This window comes from Elephas maximus, chromosome 7 (assembly GCF_024166365.1).
Source record: "Elephas maximus indicus isolate mEleMax1 chromosome 7, mEleMax1 primary haplotype, whole genome shotgun sequence".
In the NCBI taxonomy this organism is placed as follows: Eukaryota; Metazoa; Chordata; class Mammalia; order Proboscidea; family Elephantidae; genus Elephas; species Elephas maximus.
In genome coordinates, this window is record NC_064825.1 from 25853215 (window position 1) to 25873994 (window position 20780).

The window sequence follows — 20780 nt, forward strand, 5'->3', positions numbered from 1 at the left end:
AGGATCTTCTATCACAGTCCATGCCCAGGTAGGGGCTGAGACTTGAGGCCTGGAACTGTGGGGGCAGTGCACCTCTTAGCAGAGGCCTGGAGGGGCTGTTCCTCATCTTCAGATTCCCGAAGACAACAAGGAACACCACCAAGAACTCTTCCATCAGGTGAAGGCTGGAGATGCAGAGCGGGCAGACCCGGGATGGGCACGGCTACCGGGCGGGGCTCATCGGAGCTTGGAGCAGCGGCAGCGGATGTGGCAGGGACAGCAGCCTCAGGCTGCACAGCAGAGCTGCATGCAGAGGAGCCAGGGAGCAGGACACAGGAGCACTGAGGCGGGAGCCACCGCTGGAGGCCAGAGGACTAGAAAGGCACAGGGCCTGGCGGGGCGGGGGTGCTGCATGCCCGGTGCAACTCTCTTGGGTGCCCGGGCCTCCCTCCAGGCGGTCCGTTCCTGGCCGGCTGGCTCCATGGGCTTCCTGTGCTCCACGACCACCCGGTCTCGCCCGTTTCCAGCGCTTGTAGCGCTCGGGTTGCAGAATGCGCACGAAGGCGTCCGTGGAAAACACGACCCTGGCCTCCCCACAGCTGCACTGAGACGCCACTTTGCCATAATCAACCCAGCGCAGGGTGGCAAAGTTGATGGCTTCGGCACAGTTGAAGCCGTGATTGAAGCCAGCGTGGTAGCCATAGGGGAACGTCACCATGAACTCGCCAGCCTCCTGGGTGATGCGACTGAAGGGAATGCCATTCTCCCTGAGCACGGTGGGCGAGATGAGAGCCACCTTGTGCCGCAGGAAGGCCTCACAGCCCCGCGCACTGCCCGGGAAAAGCTCCCTGGCCAGGCGTTCCAGGCGTCGGCCGTGCTCCGGGGGCACCGCGTACCACGTTTTGGGCTCCCCGAAGTGCAGGTAGTTGATGCTGTACAGGTCCATGTCCTCCGTGTGCCAAGCGAAGGTGGTCTTCCACATGCCGAAGTACAGGTAGGGCGTGTTGACGCCTTCGATGACGACCCCGCACTCCCGTTCCAGCAGGTCCTGAATTGTTCCCAGGTTTCTGAGGTTCCCATGTTCACTGTTTTCATCAAACAAGGAGCCGCTGATGTTGGCGCCATAAATCGGAGAATCGTACAGGCGGTTCTTCCAGTACTTTCGCTCCAAGTCTTCAAAATCCAGGTGTGGTGGAGTGCGGTATTTGTCACTGTCAGCCAAGTGGTGATACTCCCCCACGGTCATGGCTTTCTTCTTTTTATGGTATTGAGTAAACACACCTGCCCGCCCAGAGACCACCTGCTGCAGAGGAGTGGCTATTTGGATGTCACTGATGTCATCATAGGTCTGTCTGGCTTTCCATTCCTTCGGTGGACTTATCTTAGCCAGGCCTGCTCGGTGTGCGCCTTGGGATTCCATGTAAGCAACGCATTTGTTGAAATCTTTAAATTCTTCCATGGTTGGGCAGAAGGTCAGGGTAGAACAACTTGGGTTCTAGGTACCACAGTGCTCAGGCTTCATGGCTGCAAGAGAAAAAGGAAGACTTACAAGGTTTCAGGTATGTTGTAGATTCCTGAGAATGCTGGGGAGTAACTTTTTAAAGTATATTTTTATTGGTTGTAATGTGTTGGTTTATCTGTGAGGCAAACTTCAGACTTGCATTTTTAAAACAAATGTGGTATCTCTCCAGGCCTGGTGATTCACCAGGGGGAATCCACTTTGCATTGTTTTCCAAAGGGAACAGAATTTCTCCCTGGGGAACATGTACTCCCAGTCAGGGCCTGGCTCACCCTGTAGCTCTGTCAGTTTCCTCAGTTGGGAGTCTAACTCTGTCTTCTGAGGCTTCTCCTCATTGTCATTCTTGGGTGCATGGGTAGCTCCCAACCCCACTGGAGCAGTAACTCTTCAAGGAAGTTTTAAAAGGAAACCTAAAGAATGCAGAATCATTACAAATTAGTGGATGAGAAAGAAATACTGAGTTAGCACTAAGATAAAGACAATTGGTACGGCAATGTTAATATCAAAATTAAAACTTAAGATCAAATCATAAGACAGAAAAAGAGGAACATCTAATTGGACTAGAAGGAAAAGTATAAAAAGGTTGAAATTAAATGTATTAAACATTTGTCTCAAAACTCGATGAAGAAACTCCAAAAAAAAAAAAAAAAAGTTTAAGAATGGAAAGGAAAAGCCAGAAAAATGTCATCAGAAAGGGCTACAAAGGAAACATAATATCCAGTAGGGATTAGGACGAAAATCAAAAGCTAACTCTTAAAAAAGACAAGTAGGTGGAGGCGGGGCCAAGATGGCAGACTAGGTAGACGCTACCTCGGATCCCTCTTGCAACAAAGACTCGGAAAAACAAGTGAATCGATCACATACATAACAATCTAGAACCCTGAACAACAAACACAGATTTAGAGACCGAGAACGAACAAATACGGGGAGGCAGTGACTGTTTTCAGAGCCTGGAGCGAGCGTCCCAGTCAGGTAACCTTGGCACCGGGCTTAGGTCTGGGCCCAGGGGAGCTGAACTCAAAATCTTGGGATGGCGCAAACAAGGGGCGCAGCCCTACCACCCTGAACTCACTCCGGGAGGGGGCCCAGCTGGTCTGCGGGGGCGGCGTGGCGACGGGGCTGGTGGGAGAAGTCCCCGGGAGGCAGTGACTGGTTTTGGAGCTGGGAGTGCAGCGTCCCAGCCAGGGAACCTTGGCGCCGGGCATTTGATTGGGCGCTGTCACGGCGCAAGCACGGGGCACAGCCCTACTCCCCTGAACTAACCCCGGGAGGGGGCCCAGCCGGTCCGTGCGGCGGCGCTGCGACGCAGCTGGTGGGACGAGAAGTCCCCAGGAAGCAGTGACTGATTTTGGAGCCGGGAGTGCGGCATTCTAGCAGGGGAACCTTGATGCTGGACTTCGGACTGGCAGCGGAGGATCTGACCGCGGCTTCAGCGGGCCAGACCCTCGGGGGCAATCTCCACACAGCCAGCACACATAGGCAACACGCCCCTCGGGAATCTCAGATAAAATAGTCATTCCAAGCAAGATAAGCAACTTTGGCTATATTCCGCGGTGCTACTCTCCTATTTCTCTGAACCCTCCCCCGCCCTTCCCAGGAGGCTTCATTAACATTGGAATTTCCTGAGCCAGAGGGAGAACAGCTCCGGCTCCGCGGCGGCGTTGCTTCCCCCCCCCCCTTTTTTTTTTGGTCTTTTCCTAACCCATTCTTCCGGCCTGAAAGAAGGAACCACAAAAAACCCAGGGACCAAAAATCCATCCCTAACTGGACTAAAAACACAGAACCAGCTACAGCCAAGCATATAAGATCCAAATCTCGGACTTTCATCCTTACAGGGAATAAGGTGGCGGTTATAATCCAAAGGCAGTTCTGATAGGGATCCGACTGCATTTTTTTTTAGCGGATTTTCTGGAAAAACAAATTTCCCAGGTCTGATATCTCTGCTTATTCAACAGAGCCTAACTGACCCACAACAGGGAACTGAGGGCTGAAGCTCCCCCCAGACCACCTAGCCTCTTGCCTTAGGGGTCTGAGGAGGGCGACATCTACCAGTCAGTAGAGGTACTTGCATTGGAGGCCTAAGGTACAGCTGCAGTACCCTCCCACCAAGGTGCTATAGGAATAGAGACACAACTACCTCACTGACACTTGGGGGAAGCCTGTCACCATCCTGCCCCCTGCCGGAGGGTGAACCCCAGCTGCTAATAGAATCTGGTGCACACAACTATCACCACTACTTCTCGAGGTGGATAGGTGTTAGGGTGCAGCACACACTTGATGACCCAAAATCAGATTCTACTCAAGAATAGTGAATAGACTCAGGCATATATATCTGCAAAACAGCCCAAACCAGCTGGTAATAGGTCATAAGTAAGTCAAGGGCTACAACAAACAAGACAGAACAATCTAGTACCCCATCCTCGTATATTGAAAGAAAACAAAACAAGATAAGACTCAGTGAGCAATTACAGAATGAACCACTACTATATCTTGTTCCTTTGTATATCTTAGTGATGGCTCGGAGACAGCAGTCGATATCAAACCACATAAAGAAGCAGACCATGACAGCTTCTACAACCCCCCAAACAAAAGAATCAAAATCTTTCCCAAATGAAGATACAATCTTGGAATTATCAGATACAGAATACAAAAAGCTAATTTACAGAATGCTTCAAGACATTAGAAACAAAATAAGGCAAACTGCAGAAAAAGCCAAGGAACACACTGATAAAACAGTTGAAGAACTCAAAAAGATTATTCAAGAACATAGTGGAAAAATTAATAAGTTGCAAGAATCCATAGAGAGACAGCATGTAGAAATCCAAAAGATTAACAATAAAATTACAGAATTAGACAACTCAATAGGAAGTCAGAGGAGCAGACTCGAGCAATTAGAATGCAGAGTGGGAAATCTGGAGGACCAGGGAATTAACACCAACATAGCTGAAAAAAAAATCAGATAAAAGAATTTAAAAAAATGAAGAAACCCTAAGAATCATGTGGGGCTCTATCAAGAAGGATAACTTGCGTGTGATTGCAGTCCCAGAACAGGGAGGGAGGACAGAAAACACAGAGAAAATAGTTGAAGATCTGCTGACAGAAAACTTCCCTGACATCATGAAAGACGAAGGGATATCTATCCAAGATGCTCATCGAACCCCATTTAAGACTGATCCAAAAAGAAAAACACCAAGACATATTATCATCAAACTTGCCAAAACCAAAGATAAAGAGAAAATTTTAAAAGCAGCCAGGGAGAAAAGAAAGGTCTCCTTCAAGGGAGAATCAATAAGAATAAGTTCAGACTACTCAGCAGAAACCATGCAGGCACGAAGGCAATGGGATGACATATACAGAGCACTGAAGGAGAAAAACTGCCAGCCAAGGATCATATATCCAGCAAAACTCTCTCTGAAATATGAAGGCGAAATTAAGATATTTACAGATAAACACAAGCTTAGAGAATTTGCAAAAACCAAACCAAAGCTACAAGAAATACTAAAGGATAGTGTTTGGTCAGAAAACCAATAATACCAGATACCAGCACAACACAAGGTCACAAAACAGAACATCCTGATATCAACTCAAATAGGGAATTCACAAAAACAAATTAAGATTAATTAAAAAAAAAAAAATGCTCATAACAGGGAATCATTGAAGTCAATATGTAAAAGATCACAATAATCAAAAAGAGGGACTAAATACAGGTGGCATAGAACTGCCATATGTAGAGTGATACAAGGCGATATAGGACAACACAAGTTAGGTTTTTACTTAGAAAAATAGGGGTAAATATTAAGGTAACCACAAAGAGGTATAACAACTCCATAACTCAAGATAAAAGCCAAGAAAAACGTAACGACTCAACATACATAAACTCAAACAGTACGAAAATGAGGATCTCACAATTTACTAAGAAAAACGTCTCAGCACAAAAAACTAAGTGGAAAAATGAAATTGTCAACAACACACACAAAAAGGCATCAAAATGACAACACCAAACACTTATTTATCTATAATTACGCTGAATGTAAATGGACTAAATGCACCAATAAAGAGACAGAGAGTCTCGGGCTGGATAAAGAAACACGATCCATCTATATGCTGCCTACAAGAGACACACCTTAGACTTAGAGACACAAACAAAAACTCAAAGGATGGAAAAAAATATATCAAGCAAACAATAAGCAAAAAAGAAGAGGAGTAGCAATATTAATTTCTGACAAAATAGACTTTAGACTTAAATCCACCACAAAGGATAAAGAAGGACACTACATAATGATAAAAGGGAGAATTGATCAGGAAGACATAACCATAGTAAATATTTATGCACCCAATGACAGGGCTGCAAGATACATAAATCAAATTTTAACAGAACTGAAAAGTGAGATAGACACCTCCACAATTATAGTAGGAGACTTCAACACACCACTTTTGGAGAAGGACAGGACATCCAGTAAGAAGCTCAAAAGAGACACGGAAGACCTAATTACAACAATCAACCAACTTGACCTCATTGACTTTATACAGAGCTCTCCACCCAACTGCTGCAAAGTATACTTTTTTTTCTAGTGCACATGGAACATTCTCTGGAATAGACCACATATTAGGTCATAAAACAAACCTTTGCAGAATCCAAAACATCAAAATATTACAAAGCATCTTCTCAGACCACAAGGCAATAAAACTAGAAATCAATAACAGAAAAACTAGGGAAAAGAAATCAAATACTTGGAAACTGAACAATACCCTCCTGAAAAAAGACTGGGTTATAGAAGACATCAAGGAGGGAATAAAGAAATTCATAGAATGCAACGAGAATGAAAATACTTCCTATCAAAACCTCTGGGACACAGCAAAAGCAGTGCTCAGAGGCCAATTTCTATCGATAAATGCACACATACAAAAAGAAGAAAGAGCCAAAATCAGAGAACTGTCCCTACAACTTGAACAAACAGAAAGTGAGCAACAAAAGAATCCATCAGGCACCAGAAGAAAACAAATAATAAAAATTAGAGCTGAACTAAATGAATTAGAGAACAGAAAAACAATTGAAAGAATTAACAAAGCCAAAAGCTGGTTCTTTGAAAAAATTAACAAAATCGATAAACCATTGGCTAGACTGACTAAAGAAATACAGGAAAGGAAACAAATAACCCGAATAAGAAACGAGAAGGGCCACATCACAACAGACCCAACTGAAATTAAAATAATCATATCAGATTATTACGAAAAATTGTACTCTAACAAATTTGCAAACCTAGAAGAAATGGATGAATTCCTGGAAAAACACTACCTACCTAAACTACCACATTCAGAAGTAGAACAACTAAATAGACCCATAACAAAAAAAAAGAGATTGAAACAGTAATCAAAAAACTCCCAACAAAAAAAAGCCCTGGCCCCGACAGCTTCACTGCAGAGTTCTACCAAACTTTCAGAGAAGAGTTAACACCACTACTACTAAAGGTATTTCAAAGCATAGAAAATGATGGAATACTTCCCAACTCATTCTATGAAGCCACCATCTCCCCGATACCAAAACCAGGTAAAGACATTACAAAAAAAGAAAATTACAGACCTATATCCCTCATGAACATAGATGCAAAAATCCTCAACAAAATTCTAGCCAATAGAATTCAACAACATATCAAAAAAATAATTCACCACGACCAAGTGGGATTTATACCAGGTATGCAAGGCTGGTTTAATATTAGAAAAACCATTAATGTAATCCACCACATAAATAAAACAAAAGACAAAAACCACATGATCTTATCAATTGATGCAGAAAAGGCATTTGACAAAGTCCAACACCCATTTATAATAAAAACTGTCACCAAAATAGGAATTGAAGGAAAATTCCTCAACATAATAAAGGGCATCTATGCAAAGCCAACAGCCAACATCACTCTAAACGGAGAGAACCTGAAAGCATTTCCCTTGAGAACTGGAACCAGACCAGAATGCCCTTTATCACCGCTCTTATTCAACATTGTGCTAGAAGTCCTAGCCAGAGCAATTAGGCTAGACAAAGAAATAAAGGGCATCCGGATTGGCAAGGAGGAAGTAAAATTATCTCTATTTGCAGATGACATGATCTTATACACAAAAAACCCTAAGGAATCCTCCAGAAAACTACTGAAACTAATAGAAGAGTTTGGCAGAGTCTCAGGTTATAAGATAAACATACAAAAATCACTTGGATTACTCTACATCAACAAAAAGAACATCGAAGAGGAAATCACCAAATCAATACCATTCACAGTAGCCCCCAAGAAGATAAAATACTTAGGAATAAATCTTACCAAGGATGTAAAAGACCTATACAAAGAAAACTACAACGCTCTACTACAAGAAATTAAAAAGGACCTACTTAAGTGGAAAAACATACCTTGCTCATGGATAGGAAGACTTAACATAGTAAAAATGTCTATTCCACCAAAAGCCATCTATACATACAATGCACTTCTGATCCAAATTCCAATGTCATTTTTTAAGGTGACAGAGAAACAAATCACCAACTTCATATGGAAGGTAAAGAAGCCTCGGATAAGCAAAGCATTACTGAAAAAGAAGAAGAAAGTGGGAGGCCTCACTCTACCTGATTTCAGAACCTATTATACAGCCACAGTAGTCAAAACAGCCTGGTATTGGTACAACAACAGGCACATAGACCAGTGGAACAGAATTGAGAACCCAGATATAAATCCATCCACAAATGAGCAGCTGATATTTGACAAAGGCCCAGTGTCAGTTAATTGGGGAAAAGATAGTCTTTTTAACAAATGGTGCTGGCATAACTGGATATCCATTTGCAAAAACAATGAAACAGGACCCATACCTCACACCATGCACAAAAACTAACTCCAAGTGGATCAAAGACCTAAACATAAAGACTAAAACGATAAAGATCATGGAAGAAAAAATAGGGACAACCTTAGGAGCCCTAATACAAGGCATAAACAGAATACAAAACATTACCAAAAATGATGAAGAGAAACCAGATAACTGGGAGCTCCTAAAAATCAAACACCTATGCTCATCTAAAGACTTCACCAAAAGAGTAAAAAGACCACCTACAGACTGGGAAAAAATTTTCAGCTATGACATCTCCGACCAGCGCCTGATCTCTAAAATCTATATGATTCTGTCAAAACTCAACCACAAAAAGACAAACAACCCAATCAAGAAGTGGGCAAAGGATATGAACACACACTGCACTAAAGAAGATATTCAGGCAGCTAACAGATACATGAGAAAATGCTCTTGATCATTAGCCATTAGAGAAATGCAAATTAAAACTACGATGAGATTCCATCTCACTCCAACAAGGCTGGCATTAATCCAAAAAACACAAAATAGTAAATGCTGGAGAGGCTGCGGAGAGATTGGAACTCTTATACACTGCTGGTGGGAATGTAAAATGGTACAACCACTTTGGAAATCTATCTGGCGTTATCTTAAACAGTTAGAAATGGAACTACCATACAACCCAGAAATCCCACTCCTCGGAATATACCCTAGAGAAACAAGAGCCTTCACACAAACAGATATATGCACACCCATGTTTATTGCAGCTCTGTTTACAATAGCAAAAAGCTGGAAGCAACCAAGGTGTCCATCAGTGGATGAATGGGTAAATAAATTGCGGTATATTCACACAATGGAATACTACGCATCGATAAAGAACAGTGACGAATCTGTGAAACATTTCATAACATGGAGGAACCTGGAAGGCATTATGCTGAGCGAAATTAGTCAGAGGCAAAAGGACAAATATTGTATAAGACCTCTATTATAAGATCTTGAGAAATAGTATAAACTGAGAAGAACACATACTTTTGTGGTTACGAGGTGGGGAGGGAGGGAGGGAGGGAGGGAGGGAGAGAGGGTTTTTTACTCTTTAATTAGTAGATAAGAACTGCTTTAGGTGAAGGGAAGGACAACACTCAATACATGGAAGGTCAGCTCAATTGGACTGGACCAAAAGCAAAGAAGTTTCCGGGATAAAATGAATGCTTCAAAGGTCAACGGAGCAAGGGCGGGGGTTTGGGGACCATGGTTTAAGGGGACTTCTAAGTCAATTGGCAAAATAATTCTGTTATGAAAACATTCTGCATCCCACTTTGAAATGTGGCGTCTGGGGTCTTAAATGCTAACAAGCGGCCATCTAAGATGCATCAATTGGTCTCAACCCACCTGGAGCAAAGGAGAATGAAGAACACCAAGGTCACACAACAACTAAGAGCCCAAGAGACAGAAAGGGCAACATGAACCAGAGACCTACATCATCCTGAGACCAGAAGAACTAGTTGGTGCCTGGCCACAATCTATGACTACCCTGACAGGGAGCACAACAGAGAACCCCTGAGGGAGCAGGAGATCAGTGGGATGCAGACCCCAAATTCACACAAAAAGACCAGACTTAATGGTCTGACTGAGACTAGAGGAATCCCGGTGGTCATGGTCCCCAAACCTTCTGTTGGCCCAGGACAGGAACCATTCCCGAAGACAACTCATCAGACATGAAAGGGACTGGACAGTGGGTAGGAGAGAGATGCTGATGAAGAGTGAGCTAATTATATCAGGTGGACACTTGAGACTGTGTTGGCATCTTCTGTCTGGAGGGGGGATGGGAGGATAGAGAGAGTTGGAAGCTGGCAAAATTGTCAAGAAAGGAGAGGCTGGAAGGGCTGACTCATTAGGGGGAGAGCAAGTGGGAGTACGGAGTAAGGTGTATATAAACTTATATGTGACAGTCTGACTTGATTTGTAAACGTTCACTTAAAGCTCAATAAAAGTTAATAAAAAAAAAAAAAGACAAGTAGAAGACTCAAATGATAGGCATGAAAAGAAGGAACAGCAAACCCTGTGAAAGCCGGAAAATCCCTGAGCCAAAAAGCTGTCAGAGAAGGAAAACTCAAATATTTTCCACTGAAATGGCCGCTAGAATAGTAGTAAGACTACGCTCTGTCAAAGGCGGAAAACCTGTGAGACCCGAAAAAACAAGGCAGTCCCATCTACCTCGTACTCTCACCATCAAGCATTATAAAATATAATTGTTTAAACATGGCCCCCAAAAACCTGTGAAACACACATCATTTTATAGGAGGGTTCTAGCCATTCTTATACAAACTTTAGAAATGTTTTGGTATGAAAAATATCTGGTTCATTTTATAACGGTCCAAGTATAACATAAGGACTCTGACAATGTAATGGTTGAGCACTTGGCTGCTATCCAAAGGGTGGGTGGTTCAAACTTACCCAGTGCTTGGAGGGAGTAAAGGCCTGGTGATCTCTTCCTGTAGATTGACTCAGTGGCAAACCACAAAGCACAGCCTTGATACCAAAATCTGAAGGAAGCACTAGAAAAGAAATATATAGGCCCAATTTTACAAAAAGTTAAAAAAATCTTGAATAATATTGTATCAAATTTTAACTCATTAAGGCATTAAAAGAATACTAAACCATTGTCCTCAAGTTGATTCTGACTCAAAGTGACACTACAGGACAGAGTAGAAATACCCCATAGGGTTTCCAAAGAGCATCTGGTGGATTTGAACTGCTTTTAGGTTAGGAGCTGAGCTGTTAAAAACTGTGCCACATAATTGCGAGAATGACTAACAAAAAATCTAACAATACACCTCTAAACAGTAACAGAAAGGAAAAATTATCTAGTTGCAAGCAGAAAAATATTTCAAATAGCTCAACATCCATTTCACAATTTTAATACACATATTAAATGTATTTTACTAAAAGAAAAAAAAAATGAATTCCTATAATTAGAATAAAGACCCTATAGGACAGAGTAGAAATACCCCATAGAGTTTCCAAGGCTATAATCTTTATGGAAGCAGATTGCTACATCTTTCTCCCAAAAGGTCTCTATCATTTTAACAACAAAAATAGAGTGTATCAGGAAAGTAATCTAAAATTGACATGCACTAACATAGTTTATAAAGAAAATGTTCTACATTTTACTTTGGTGAGTAGCATCTGGGATCTTAAAAGCTTGTGAATGGCCATCTAAGATACTCCACTGGTCTCACCCTGTCTGGAGCAAGGGAGAATGAAGAAAACCAAAGACACAAACAGAAGATTAGTCCAAAGGACGGAGGGATCACAACTACCACAGCCTCCACCAGACTAGGTCCAGCACAGCTAGATGGAGCCCGGCTACCACCGCTGATTGCCCTGACAGGGATCACAATAGAGGATCCCAGAGACAGCTGGAATAAAACGTAGAGCAAAATTCTAACTCACAAAAGACCAGACCTACAGGCCTGACAGAGACTGAAAAAACCCTGAGAGTATGGCCCCAGATACCCTTTTAGCTCAGCAGGGAAGTCTGTCCTGAGGTCCACCCTTCAGTCACAGACTGGACAGGCCCATAAAACAAAACAAGACTAAAGGGGCACACCAGACCAGGGGCAAGGACTAGAAGGCAGGAGGGGACAGGAAAGCTGGCAATAGGTAATCCAAGTCAACAAGGGGAGAGTGTGGACATGTCCTGCGGCTAGCAGCCAATGTCACACAACAATATGTGTACTAATTGTTTAATGGGAAGCTAGTTTGTTCCGTAAACCATCAACTAAAAAAAAGGGGGGGGGGGAATTGACATCCACTTACATTTGTTCTTTAAATGCAAAAATAAATGAGATTTTTAATAGGAAAAAGTGCTTTCTGATATGAAATGCCATTGTTTTAATGTTTTATTCTTTAAGGGGGAATAAAAACTGGAAAAAAATGGCATTTACCTCCTATCAACCTAAACTCTTAATTTCAAATGAAGACACTTTAGGACCCAGAAAGATGATTTCCTTTAAACAATTCAATGTCTAAATGAATCATCCTGAAGGAAAGGCTATGACCCATCACAACTCTAATTTAATCAGCCCCGGTTCTAATTCTAATACGCTTACCGTAATTCTAGTACACCAATATCCAATCACACTCTCTAATTTAAGCCCTTCCCTCTAGTTGATCGAGTCTTTTGCCAGGTCTAGAAACCCTCTCATTTCCATTGATACCAGCCAACAAAATGCAATGCTTTTTTCCCAAAAATCTGTGAGAATTTTACCAAGGAAAAAAAATTCAAACCCACAAATTTGAAACAACCAATTGAAAAATAAAAAACATTTTTAAACACAAAGAAATGATGACATCCCAATGCATAGTTTTCCTTCTTAAACAAATGTAAAATTACTAGCAACTCCTTTAAACTTGGAGTCCCTAGATGATGCTAAGAGTTTATGTGCTTAGCTGTTAATGGAGAAGTTGGAGGTTTGAGTCCACCCAGAGGCACCTTGAGAGAATGGCTTAGTGATCTACTTCAGAAAAATCTGCAGCCACTGAAAACCCACCCCATGGAGCACAGTTCTACTCTGACACACGTGCAGTCTCCATGAATCAGGAATACTGAGCAGCAAGTGGTGTTTTACTGGTCTTTACATTTATAATAGGAAAGTAACTCTCTGGCTCACGAGCAAAAGTAACAGAAAAATAAATAGACCTACCTTCCACCAGCCAAAATCCTGATTTCATATGAAGATTCTCCAAGCCCCAGAGAGATGGTTTTCTCCTAGCCACCAAACGAAGCCCCATGTCCTGCTGATGGAGACTTTATACTTTAGCTGTACTCTAACTCAATCAACACCCATGTAATGCAATCAAAAGGCTACGTTCCTGATTGGCCTTTCTATTTAATCCAAGATTTTCTTTAAAAACAAATTTACAGCAAACTAAAAGGTTGAGAGTAAAGGGGTGGAGCCCTGGTGGCAAGTGGTTAAGAGCTACTGCTGGTAACCAAAAGATTACAGAAGCTGACTTCTACATCTTTCTCTGAAAAAGGTCTCAATCCCTTTAACAACAAAAATACAATGTATCAGGGAAGAAATAAACATGCATTTATATTTGTTCATTAAATGCAAAAAGAAATGAGATTTTTAACATGAAAATGTGCTTTCCGATATGAAACGTTTAAAGGTTTTTTCTAAGGGCGGAAAAATTTCAAAATGAAGACACTTTAGAACCCAGAAAGATAATACCCTGTTAGGATTCAAAGTCTAAATGAAACATCCCAAAGTTACGGCTGTATATGTCCCATCAAAAATCGAATTTAATCAGACCCCACCTTGATTCTTATGTACTCACCCTAATAATAACACACGAAAATCCAATCGCAATCTGTAATTTAAGCCTTCCCCTCCAACTGATCCAAATTTTTTCCAAGTTTAGAAACCCTCTAATTTTTCATTAACATTTGAATACTCTGAAACTTGCACTTACTTCAAGTAGCTAAAGCAAAATGAAGACGTGATGGAGTAAAAGAGCTGAAAAGATTTCAAAGGGCAGCTTGAGAAAACAAAGTATTATAATGATGTGTGCAAAGAGCTGGAGATAGGAAATCAAAAGGGAAGAACACGCTTGGCATTTTTCAAGCTGAAAGAACTGAAGAAAATCTTCAAGGCTTGAGTTGCAATATTGAAGGATTCTAAGGGGAAAATACTAAATGACGCAGGAAGCATCAGAAGAAGATGGAAGGAATACACAGAGTCATTATACCAAAAAGAATTAGTCGTCGTTCAACCATTTCAGGAGGTAGCATGTGACGAGGAGCCAATCGTACTGAAGGAAGAAGTCCAAGCTGCACTGAAGGCATTGATGAAAAACAAGGCTCCTGGAGTTGATGGAATACCAATTGAGATGTTTCAACAAACGGATACAGAGCTGTAAATGCTCACTTGTCTATGCCAAGAAATTTGGCAAGACAGCAAAAGGCCAACCAACTGAAAGAGATCCATATTTATGTCTATTTCCAAGAAAGGTGATCCAAGCAAGTGCAGAAATTATTGACCATTTTTTTATCATTAATATCACAAGCAAGTAAAATTTTGCTGATGATCGTTCAAAACCGGCTGTAGCAGTACATTGACAAGGAACTGCCAGAAATTCAAGCCAGATTCAGAAGAGCACGTGGAACCAGGGGTATCATTGCTGATGTCAGATGGACCCTGTTTGAAAGCAGAGAATACCCAAAAGATGTTTATCTGTGCTTTATTGACTATGTAAAGGCATTTGAGTGTTTGGAATATAATAAATTATGGATAACATTGTGAAGAATGGGGATTCCAGAACACTTAGTTGTGCTCATGAGGAACCTGTACACAGATCAAGAGGCAGTCTTTCGAACAGAACAAGAAGGTACTGCGTGGTTTAAAATCAGGAGAGGTGTGCATCAAGGTTGTAACCTTTCACCATACCTATTCAATCTGTACGCTGAGCAAATAACCTGAGAAGGTGGACTCTGTGAAGAAGAATGGGGCATCTGGATTGCAGAAAGATGCGCTAACAACCTTAGTTAGGCAGATGATGCAAACTTGCTTGTTGAAAGTGAAGAGGACTTGAAGTACTACTGATGAACATCAAAGACCAAAGCCTTCAGTATAGATTACACCTCGACATAAGGAAAACAAAAATCTTCACAACTGGACCAATAAGCAGCATCATGATAAACGGAGAAAATATTGAAGTTGTCAAGGATTTCATTTTACTTGGATCCACAGCCAACACCCATTGAAGCAGCAGTCAGGAAATCAAAACGAGCATTGCATTGGGCAAATCTGCTGCAAAAGACCTCTTTAAAGTGTTGAGAAGCAAAGATGTCACCTAGAAGACTAAGGTGCACCTGACCCAAGCCATGGTGTTCTCAATCCCCTTACATGCATTTGAAAGCTGTACGATGAATAAGGAAGACCAAAGAAGAATTGATGCCTTTGAATTATGGCATTGGCGAAGAATGTTGAATATACCATGGACTGCCAAAAGAAGGAACAAATCTGTCTTGGAAGAAGTACAGCCAGAATGCTCCTTAGAAGCAAGGATGGTAAAAGCATGTCTCACATACTTCGGACATGTTATCAGGAGGGATCAGTCCCTGGGGAAGGACACCTTGCTTGGTAAAAAAAAAAAAGAGGGTGAGCGAAAAAAGAGGAAGACCTTCAAAGAGATGGATTGGCACAGTAGCTGCACCAATGAGCTCAAGCATAACAATGATTGTGAGGATGGCGCAGGACCAGGCAGTGTTTCGTTCTATGGTACACAGGGTGGCTATGAGTCAGAACCGACCTGACCACACCTAACAACAACAACAAATGCAACGCTTTTTCCAGAAAGGCCCTGAAATTTTTAGCAAGAAAAAAAACTCAAAACCACAAGTCTGAAAAAACATTATCAAATTCAAAGAAATGATAACATCCCCACATGTAGTTTTCCTTCTTAACTAAATATAAAATTGACAGTAACATCTTTAAACTTGGAGTCCCTAAATGATGCTAATAGTTAACGTGCTCAGCTGCTAACCAAAAAGTTGGAAGTTTGAGTATCCCCAGAGGCACCTTGAGACAATGGCCTAGTGTTCCTCTTCAGAAAAATCAGCTATTGAAAACCCACCCCATGGAGCACAGTTCTACTCGGGCACACATGGAGTCTCCATGAGTCAGAAACAACTGGACAGCAAGTGGTGTTTTACCAGTCTTTAAATTTATAATAGGAAAATAACTCTCTCCCTCACAAGCAAAAGTAACAGAAAAATAAATTGACCTACCTTCACCAACCAAAATCCTAATTCCATATGAAGCTTCTCTAAGCCCCAGAGATGGTTTCCTCCTAGCCACCAAATGAAAACTCCACATCCTGATGATTTAGACTTTATACGACCACAGTACTCTAATTCAATCAACATCCAAGAAATTCAGTCAAAAGGCTAGGTTCCTGATTGACCATTTCACTTAATTCAAGGTTTTTTTTTTTTTTTTCATAAAAAACAAACTTAGAGCAAACTAAATGTTTGAAAGTAAAGGGGTGGAGCCTTGGTGGCACAGTGATTAAGAGCTACAGCTGCTAACCAAAAGACGGGCAGTTCTAATCCACCGGCTACCCCTTGGAAACCCTGTGGGGCAGTTGTACTCTGTTCTGCAGGGCCACTATTAGTTGAAATTGACTCAAAGGCAACAGTTTTTGCTTTTCTTAAGGAAATCTCAGCTTGGCAAATATGAAACAAACGCAACCTATTATAGTGACAGTAAGTAAGCAAGTGCTCAACAACAAACGGGAAGCATTGATGGGTCATGTCAAAGGACAGGAGCAAACTGAAAAAGCTCCCAATGGCCAAAGCTGGACCAATCTGAGCGACAAAACAAAGTAACATTAGATTATAACCTACAGTATAAAGTAAATATCCATGGGTTCATTCTAATATATATATTTTTTAAAAAGACTGAATAAATTAATAAATGGCTGGATAAGAGACAAATCTCTCCTGCAAAAGAATTTCAAATAATTTATTCAGATGTTGTTGTTACTGCCTTTTAGTAGGCTGACTCTTGGGGCCCCATGCACAGTGGAATGAACTATACCTAGTCCTGGGTCATCCTGGTGTTCAGTCGTGGATGGGATCATAAATTATGCAGATGTTGTTGTTGTGTGCTATGGAGTGGATTCTGATTCATGGTAACCCTGTAGAACAGAATAGAGCTGCCCCATAAGGTTTCCAAAGCTGCAGTCTTTAGGAAAGGTGACTGCCACATCTTTCTCCCACCTAACAGTAGCTGGTAGGTTCGAACCACTGACTTTTCAGTTAGCAGCCAAGCTCTTCACCACTGGGCCATCACGGCTCCTTAAATTATCCAGATACTCCAACCTGAAGGAGAGGAAGCAAAACTCTCTGATCCGTAGGTGTATCTTCCTTCCAAAGAGTAGCACAAGGAAAGATGGGGAAAAAGAGTAGCTTTATAGAGAAGAGACCTGACAAACAGTATTTTCAGCCAGATGGTAAAGGTCGACATCAGTCATCATAAATCATATTGATAATATGTACCCTTGATACAATGTGATAAAAAATACATTTTACCTCTGTGATCTTCCTCCAAAAAACCTATAACCCCAGGCTAGCCCTGAGAAAAACATCAGATAAATTCCAGTGGAAGGGAATCCTGTAGCATATCTGACCAGTACTACCCAAAAATGTCAAGGTCATCAAAAACAAGGCAAGTCTGAGAAACTAGCGTAGCCAAGAGAAGCCCAAGGAGACAAAACAACTAAATGTAATGTGGTAACTTGGATAGAATCCTAGAACAGAAAGAGGACGTGAAGTAAAAACTATAAAAATCTGAATAAACTTTGGACTTTAGTTAATTGTTGTTGTTAGGTGCTGTGGAGTGGATTCCGACTCATGGCGACCCTATGCACAACAGAAGGAAACACTGTCCAGTCCCATGCCGTCCTCACAATTGTTGCTATCCTTGAGCGCACTAGTGCAGCCATTGTGTCAGTCCATCTCACTGAGGGTGACTGACCCTCTATATACCAAGCATGATGTCCTTCTCCAGGACTGATGACTCCTGATAACATGTCCAAAGTATGTGAGATATAGTTTTGCCATCCTTGCTTCTAAGGAGCGTACTGCCTCTTGAGCAACGTACAGATTGCTCATGAGCACAATTAAGTGTTCCAGAATTTCCATTCTCCACCACTTTATCCGTAATTTGTTATGATCCACGCAGTCGAATGCCTTAGCGTAGTCAATAAAACACAGGTAAACATCTTTCGAGTATTCTCTGCTTTCAGTCAGGATCCATCTGACAACAGCGATGATACCCTGTCTCTACGTCCTCTTCTAAATCTGGCTGAATTTCTAGCAGTTCCCTGTTAATATACTGCTGCAGCCACTTTTGAAGGATCTTCAGCAAAATACTACTTGCATGTGATATTAATGATATTGTTTGATAATTTCCACATTTGGTTGGAACGCTTTTCTTGGGAATTGGCATAAATATGGACCTCCTCCTGTCGGTTGACCTTTTGCTGTCTTCCAAATTTCTTGGCATAGGCGAGTGAGCACTTCCGGCGCTGCACCCAATTGTAGAAATATCTGTTGGTGTTCCACCAATTCCTGGAGGCTTGTTTTTCGCCAATGCCTCCAGTGCAGCTTGGACTTCTTCCTTCAGTACCATCAGTTCCTGATCATATTTTACTTCCTGAAATGGTTGAATGATGACCAATTATTTTTGGTTTAATGACTCTGTGTATTCCTTCCATATTCCTTTTATGCTTTCTGCGGCATTTAATATTTTCCCCCTAAAATCCTTAGTATTGCAACTCGAGGCTTGAAGTTTTTCTTCAGTTTCTTCAGCTTGGGAAATACTGAGTGTGTTCTTTCCTTTTGGTTTTCTATCTCTAGGTCTTTGCACATGCCATCATAATATTTACTTTGTCTTCTCAGCTGTTTGACTTCATCATTTTTTCCTTTTGTTTAGCTACTCAGCATTCAAGAGCAAGTTTCAGAGCCTCTTCTAACATGCATTTAGGTCTTTTCTTTCTCTCCTATCTTTTAAATGACCTCTTGCTTTCTTCATGTACGATGTCCTTGATGTCATTCCATAACTCGTCTGCTCTTTGGTCATTAGTGTTCAACGCATCATATCTATTCTTCAGTTGATCTCTAAATTCAGGTGGGATATTCTCAAGGTCAAACTCTGGCTTTCGTGGACTTGTTCCAGTTTTCTTCAGTTTCAACTTGGACATAACTTTAGTCAGTATTGACATATGAATATTGGTTCATTCAATGTACCATATTAATGTATGATGTTAACAATAGGGGAAATTGTGTGTTTGGGGGAGGGATTATATGGGAACTCTGCATTTATATGCTCATTTTTTCTGTAAATCCAAAACGGCTCCAAAAAATAAAGTCTACTAATAACAAGTGATAAAATAATAGAAAAGAGGAGGTACAAATGCACATTAATAGAAATAAAAAAATTTGAAATACAATCAAGATTTTTTAAAGTCTATGAACATTTAAAAAAAATTTTTTTATGAACATTACTATTCAATTAAATACAAACTAAACAAAGAAAATTTTTTAAAATGATTGTATAAACCATTTTATGCCTCTTAATTTTTTTAGAGGGGAAAGGCGTGTTTTTTTACATTTTTAAATGATGAAATATAACGTGCTCACAGACAATGCATAAAGCATATATGTACAGCTTAAAGGACTGTGGAGTGAGCATAGGCATAACCACCACTCAAGTCAAGAAATAATGACTCGTGCTCCCCCTTCCCCAAATCATAGCCCCATCTGCCACCTCGACTAACCCCGTCCTAATTTCAAGGATATCATTTTCATAAAAAATATCAAACAAAAGTTTTGCTCATTTTTGAAAACTTTCTATATGTTGTTGTTGTTAGGAGCAGGAGAGGTGATTCTGACCCGTAGGGACCCAATGTGACAGCATACACCTGCCCCACAGGCTTTTCTAGGCTGTAATCTTTAAGGCAGCAGAGCCTCTGGATGGGTTGGAACCAGCAACCTTTTGGTTAGCAGCAGAGCACTTAAAAGTTGTACCACCAGAGCTCCTTTGTTTACATATAACCTTATATAAATGGAAAGGAGCCCTGGTGGCACAGAGGTTAAGCACTCAGCTGATAACCGAATGGTCCGAGATGCAAACCAGCCAGCTGCTCTGTGGGCTTAAGATGCGGCAGTAGTCTTCCTTGAAAATTTGCAGCCTAGGAAACCTTATGGGGTAGTTCTACTATAGGGTCACTATGAGTTGAAATTGAAGGCAACAGGTTTTGAGTTTTTGTTTTTTTGGGTTTTTTTGGGTATAAATAGAATCAGAGCTTATATATTCTTGTGCTTTTTTTTTCCTTTTTGCATTCATCTAAGTTGTTCCCCATAGCTCTACTTTGTTCTGCTCTACTACATTCAACTGTGTAATTGATTCTTACTGTTGATAGACATTTAGGTTGTTTCTGTCTCTTACAAACAAAGTTGTTCTGAACATACTTAAGACACTTACACTGCAGCACATGGGTACTAATACCTTTAGGGAACATATCTAAGGATCCCCTGGGTCACAGAATATGTGAATTCTACCTCTATCATGTATGTTGGTCATCTAGTCCTGCTGTAACAGAAACACCACAAGTGGATGGCTTTAACAAACAGAAATTTATTCTCCCTGACATTAGGAGGCTAGAAGTCTGAATGCAGGGTGCCAGCTGTAGGGGAAGGATTTCTCTTTTGTTGGCTTTGGGGAAGGTCCTTGTCTTCTTTCAACTTCTGTGAGTCCAGGATTCCTTGAAAATCTCCATGTGTCTTGGCATTAATCAACCCCTGCGTCTAGGAGATTCTCAAGTGCAGGGACCATGGGACCAAAGAATGCAATCTGACTCTTCTGTTTTGTTTGTAGAGGTCCTTCTATCTCTAATG

At 41.3% G+C, this 20780-nt stretch overlaps 1 protein-coding gene across 1 annotated transcript; it reads right to left on the reverse strand.

Moving 5' to 3' along the window:
* Nucleotides 1–264: 264 nt before the first annotated feature.
* On the reverse strand, nucleotides 265–20379 carry LOC126078879 (lysine-specific demethylase 4D-like). Its single transcript, XM_049889685.1, is given in 3 exon segments — nucleotides 265–496; nucleotides 498–1474; nucleotides 20368–20379. Coding segments are annotated over 3 exon segments (1221 nt in total).
* Nucleotides 20380–20780: the final 401 nt, after the last annotated feature.